Here is a 6,000-nt window from a genome sequence, read left to right as displayed (position 1 = left end):
CCAGGTTCGATTCCAGTCAAGGGCATGTACCTTGGTTGCAGGCACATCCCCAGTAGGGGGTGTGCAGGAGGCAGCTGATCGATGTTTCTCTCTCATCGATGTTTCTAACTCTCTGTTCCTCTCCCTTCCTCTCTGTAAAAAATCAATAAAATATATTAAAATATATATATATAAATCTTTGTTTAAAAATAAAATAAAATAAAATAAAATGCTGATAGTGCCTGGCCAGTGTGGCTCAGTGGTTGAGCATCGACCCATGAACCAGGAGGACACATGCCTAGGTTGCAGGTTCGATCCCCAGTAGGGGGCGTGCAGGAGGCAGCCAATCGATGATTCTCTCATCATTGATGTTTCTCTCTCTCTTTCCCTCTCCCTTTCTTTCTTTGAAATAAAAAAAACATATTAAAAAATAAAATTAAAATGCTGATATTTTGTTCATCATGCATTTTAAAATTCATAATGATTTTTTTTAAAACATGGTAATAAAATACTATTTATCTTGATTGCTGAGTTTTTTGGTGCCACCTTAAATGTTGTGCCTCAGATAAGTGCCTCACTCTCCTCACCCGAGTCCCAGCCCTCACTTTGAAATGGTTTTAGCAGGAGATTGAGAGTGAGAGAGCAATGGTTGAATCTCAAAATGGTGAGTAAATGTGTGTTCATTCTCCGAATATTGCAACTCTGTAAGTTTGAACATTTTTCAAGTTGAGATAAGCAAATAGTCTTTAGACTTTGAAAATAAAGTAAAATTTAAAATAAATTTTAAAAATACTAAATTCGTAGATACAGAGAACAGAGTGGTAGTTGCCAAAGGTGGAGGGATAAGGGGTGCATGAAATGCGTAAACATGGTCATAAGCTTCCAGTTATAGAATAAATAAGTCCTGGGGATATAATGTCCAACATGGTGACTATAGTTAACAATACTGTGGCGTACATTTGAAAGTTGCTAAGAGGATAGATCTTAAAATTTCTCATCACAAGAAAAGAATTTTTGTAACTTTGTGTGGTAATAGATGTTATTGTGGTGGTAATTTTGCAATATCAAATCGTTATATTGAAAATAATGTAATGTTATAGGTAAATTATATCTCAGTAAACAAAACAAAACAAAAGCAATTAAGACAAAATTGCAACAAAAGAAACAAACAAACAAGTAATTGTAACTGTGCAGTTATGGATATTAACTAGACTTATTGTGATGATCATTTTGCAATATATACATATAATGAATCATATGTTCTACACCTGGAACTAATATGTCATATGTCACTTATATCTCAAGTTTTAAAAGTCTCTAGAATTTAACAAATTAACTCTTGCTACAGCTAGAGGGTTTATAGATTTCAATAGTCTTGGGACAGTCCAGTTTAGTCCAGTACTCTGGGAATAACTGGTAAAAGCATCCCTTTTTACTCCCAAAAAGTATCCCCGTTTGGATGATACATTACATGGTCCTACTTAGCATAAGAGAACAACGTGAGGATTTCTATAACCCCACTCTCATCCTGACTCCTCCACAGCGGGGAGACCTTAGGTAAGTCACTCCTCCAAGTACAGCGCTTGTCAAACATTCACAGCAACCAAACTCTTTCTCAAGTGAAAACTCACTGCAGAGCCTCCAATATGAGCAACAATTCGTAATAGCATTTTTTTTAGTAAAAATTCCTTTTCTATCTTTAACTTAGTATTTACCCACAGGGCAATTGATTCTCACTGAGGCTGTTGAGATGGACACATACTAGTACATGTTAAACCAGAAATCTTACTTGGTCACACATCCACTTTGTTCCCTGACTGACAGAGAACTGGTGGCAAAGAGTAAGTAATTTTTCCAGGGTCCCCCTTGCGCTCTAAGTTAAACAGAGATGGCAGGAGAATCCTAAGGTAGTTATCTCCAACACCTTAAAACCTTGCTGCCCAATGCACTGAGCATGCATTTTATAACTACAGTTAAAAAATTTTTTAATGGAATTTGATGCTATATGCAGAACTGCCAAAGCCCCTCCTTGGAAACAACTAAACAAGATAGTCAGTAAGGTCACATCCAGTTCAAAAGCTTCTGTTTTTCTAAGTTTACTTTTTGTGGAATTCTGAATATCACAGAAGGAAGAAGGAATAGCACCTTAAAGATTTGGACTCTCCTCTCCTTCAACCAAAGCCCCAGAACCAAGTGGGTCTTTTAGAAGACTACGGACACAGAAGTGGAATGGAAACAGTTGGGCTGTTGAACCTGCACAGGGCAGAGATGGTCCAAAAGCATATCAGGGAGATGTTGGCAGCTTTTTCCGTCTGCTTCCAAGAGCCTCCGGTTTTTAAGATTTTAAAAAAGCATCTTTATCCTCAAAGTTTGGGAGCTAGAGGGTAGAGATGGACGAATTCTAACGAGTTTATTGTTTTAATGCCAGCTTGGGTCATGAAATCAGCTTATGAATTAGGGAAACATGGGCTAAATGTGTCTGGAGATGTAAATTTGAGGCAATCACCAACTTTTAAAAATGGGAATATTTTGCGTAAAAGTCAAGACTTCTGACTTTGCCGACAACAGAAAGCTCTGGCAAAAGTAGACTGCTTTCCTCATGGAGATTCTGAGGTACAGCCAAGGTGCCCACGCCCACCCTAGACTGAGCATATGTCCTCCATGTTCCCATTGTCTCCACTCTCGGCTCCTCTCCCAGATGCATGATAATCATTAAGATTTTTCACTGGCCCCTGTGGGCATGTCAGCGTGCCACCTATGGAATAGGTAGTTGTACTTGTGAGACTAAAATTGGAGCCAGGTGGTACAAGAAGGATGGGTCAGGAAGGCTCCTGGTTCTTGTTTCTCAGAGCTCCTGCACCTAGGGCTGTTACCTTGAGCAAATCACAGTGAGGCTCAGCTGCCTTACCTGTACAATGGACGCAGAAACTCATGCCCTTCCTGAAGTATGGGCTGTGATAAGGATCAGACCATAGCACCTGGTGCTTTATAAACTGTAAAGCTTTGTAATCCACATCTGTGGTTGGTCAGTCTCACATCCATCCATCCCCACTTTGCCTGGTACCAGTGCCCCAGTTTCTGTCCTGGGAATAGCTTCTCCCATTCTAGGTCCACGTAGTTGGATGGTGTTGACTCCATGCTCAGCCCAAGTGGGCAGTTGGGTCATTGGGTCAGTATGGTTTAATCACAGTTCTACATTCTCTTAGACAATTGATTGGTTCTGGGATGGGCATATGAGCCAACTGAGATCAATAGAATCAAGGCCAAGATTTTAGTTCAAACTGCAGGGAAAGGGAAGCTCTCTTTCCTACTGAATTGGCTACCATGTTGCTAACCTAGGGATGGCAGGTCTGCAAATAGAGCCCACAAGGAGGATATAGGAATGGAAAGATGTTGAGAAGCAAGATCTGGGTCCCATGATATGAGGCCTTGTGTCCAGATATACATCAATACATAATTTTCTTCACTTTAGCCAGATTGGAGCCCCATACCCCCACAGGTGGTTCTACACTATCAGGCAGACTTGTGAGCGTTTGTTTGATTTGCATTCATTTCTCTGGGCACCCCCTAATCCTGAGTCCTGCAGTGCCCCTGCAGCAGCAGCCAACTCTTCTCTCTGCCTTGATTTGACCATCCACACTGCCTTCTTGAAGTTCTTGAGAGGGTCCTGTTGTGAGGCTCTTGATGAAGGGCACTGGAATCGTTCACGGATGAGATAGCCATGTCTGGTGGGGGCAATGAAGCCATTGGCGGTTGGGATGATTCTGTTCACTATGGCATGGACAAACTGGCTGGCCAGCAGGGTGCCTGCGGGGAGTAGGGGTGGAGGTCAGGGCAGCACAAATGAGAAAATCAGGGCCACAAAGATTCAATTTCACATGTTCAAGAGTTGGCTGCATGGGGTCAAATATCTGCTATGCTCTTTACTTGGTCAGGCATGACATCTAACCTCTCGGAGTCTCTCTTGCTTCATCTGCAATATGGGAATGATAGCTGAAACTATGTGCCTAGGGGAATTCTGAAGGTTTGAAGATGTCATGTACATGATTAATATCAATTTCATCCCAGAGTGAGCTCAGTGATGATGATGATGATGATGATGATTGAAGGAAGAGTAGAAAGAGAAGTTCTGAACCTGTCCAGGATGGGCTTTTAAGGCCACAATCCACAGACCTCAGCTTTTGAGCCATGTGTCATTTTTCTAGGCATCTTTGCTACACTGTAATAGACTATGATGTATTAGATTACAATGTATTGGATTGAAATGTATTCTATTATAATGTGTTTAATTACAATGTATTCTATTATAATGTATTCTATTATAATATATTTGACTCTACCTAATATTTATTCAGCCACTCAATTGCTTTGTGACCTTGGGATAGTCTTTTAACCTCTCTGAACTTCAGCTTCTTCATTTGTCAAATGGCAAGGGCACTTACCTCTCAGCCACTGTCTATAGGAAACACTGTAGGAAGGTGAAAAAGGTGAGCATGGGGAGCAGGCAGACCAGCTCCAACCACAGCCTACCAGTTATTCACTGTGTGACCTTGGGCAAGTCACCCCATCTCTCATAGTTTCAGCTTTTACTCTGTAAAATCGGGGTGACTGTTGAGAAAATTAAATGGCTCAGTGGCAGTACCCAGTACAAAAGAAGGGTTAACTGTTGTTAATATTCCCTTAGTGTAATATTGAACAGAGCAGAGATGTGGGGTTTTCAAAAGTTAGGCTGCTCCTAACTTTTATGGGGCCTGGTGCAAGAGAATGAATCAAGGCTCACATCCTATAAGACACAATATGTAAATGTTGCAAATCCAGCTATTAAACTATTAAATGAAATATGTTCTATCCTCCTACATTGATGGATATACCTTTGGAAGGTCAGGTTTAGGTTGAGAATTCTCAGTCTCTGTAGTTCCATGCTGGAAGGTAGTGGTGTGGGAGAGCCAACCTCCAGCTGTTTGTGGCTCAGCTCCCTTCTCTTCCCACACCCAGCTCGATCCTAAACTCCTAGGCCTCACATATCCAGATTCCCTGCACAGCACCCCATGGCTACCCCCTGAGCCTAGAGGTATGCACATTGGTGGCATGGTCCACCCCCAGAAGGATGGACCCGGGGAAGAGGCCTGTGTAGACCCTAAAGAGGGCTCCAGGCCTGATGGGGAGGGTGAGTTCCAAGTACCTAGAGCAGTGATGGCGAACCTATGACACACGTGTCAGAGGTGACACGCAAACTCATTTTTTTGGTTGGTTTTTCTTTGTTAAATGGCATTTAAATATATAAAATAAATATCAAAAATATGTCTTTGTTTTACTATGGTTGCAAATATCAAAAAATTTCTATATGTGACACGGCACCAGAATTAAGTTAGGGTTTTTCAAAATGCTGACACGCTGAGCTCAAAAGGTTCGCCATCACTGACCTAGAGCATAGGTCTAGACAAGGAGTTGTAGCTCCAGGTAGGCCTGTCACCTTGGTCTATGGAGACCTGGGAGAACCAGCTAGAGGAGGCCAGAACAAGACCTCCCATGGCCCAGAACAGGGCTTTCTTCTCCAGATCTAAGCTCAGTCCTGTTCTCAAAGTAAAATGACTCACCATCCAGCACACTCCAGACAATTACGGAGCGATCCCTCAAGCCCGCGTACACATACTTGTCATCCTTGGAGAAGCAAACACATTGGACTCCTTGACAGTAAGAGTTCTGTTGAAAAAGACAATGTGATCTTGATTTCAGACTGAAAGATACACAGGACGCCAGCCCCAAAGCATGTGTGTAGGAAGCAAGGCTTGTAAGCACCCCATGGAGGATGGATCCAGTGAAAACCTGGAGAAACGGGTAGTATTGATATTTCCAGGATCAAAGCATACCTTCACTGGGACTAGATTGTGAGTCTTAGAGATATTTTGCATTAGAGAGCAGAAATTCTAGGATTTAATTCTTAAATGGCCTCAGTTATACAAGTATTAGCTATAATTGACTTTAATTAAAAGCTCTGTGTAAATGCAATATGGGCTCTTA

General features: G+C 41.7%; 1 protein-coding gene across 1 annotated transcript in view; it reads right to left on the bottom strand.

The window, feature by feature from the left end:
• Positions 1-1,183: 1,183 nt before the first annotated feature.
• The window catches only part of NWD1 (NACHT and WD repeat domain containing 1), a 66,646-nt gene continuing 61,829 nt past the window's right edge, over positions 1,184-6,000 (bottom strand). Inside the window, exons 18-19 of the mRNA XM_005856710.2 lie at positions 5,577-5,682; positions 1,184-3,786 (exon numbers count right to left, since the gene is read on the bottom strand). Of these exons, the coding sequence (XP_005856772.1) occupies positions 3,485-3,786; positions 5,577-5,682 (408 nt within the window). The 3' untranslated portion in view covers positions 1,184-3,484. The remainder of the gene's footprint in view (positions 3,787-5,576; positions 5,683-6,000) is intronic.

This window comes from Myotis brandtii, unplaced genomic scaffold (assembly GCF_000412655.1).
Source record: "Myotis brandtii unplaced genomic scaffold, ASM41265v1 scaffold1040, whole genome shotgun sequence".
NCBI lineage: Eukaryota > Metazoa > Chordata > Mammalia > Chiroptera > Vespertilionidae > Myotis > Myotis brandtii.
The sequence above is the reverse complement of the archived record's forward strand: the minus strand, read 5'-3'. Positions and strand labels throughout refer to the sequence as shown.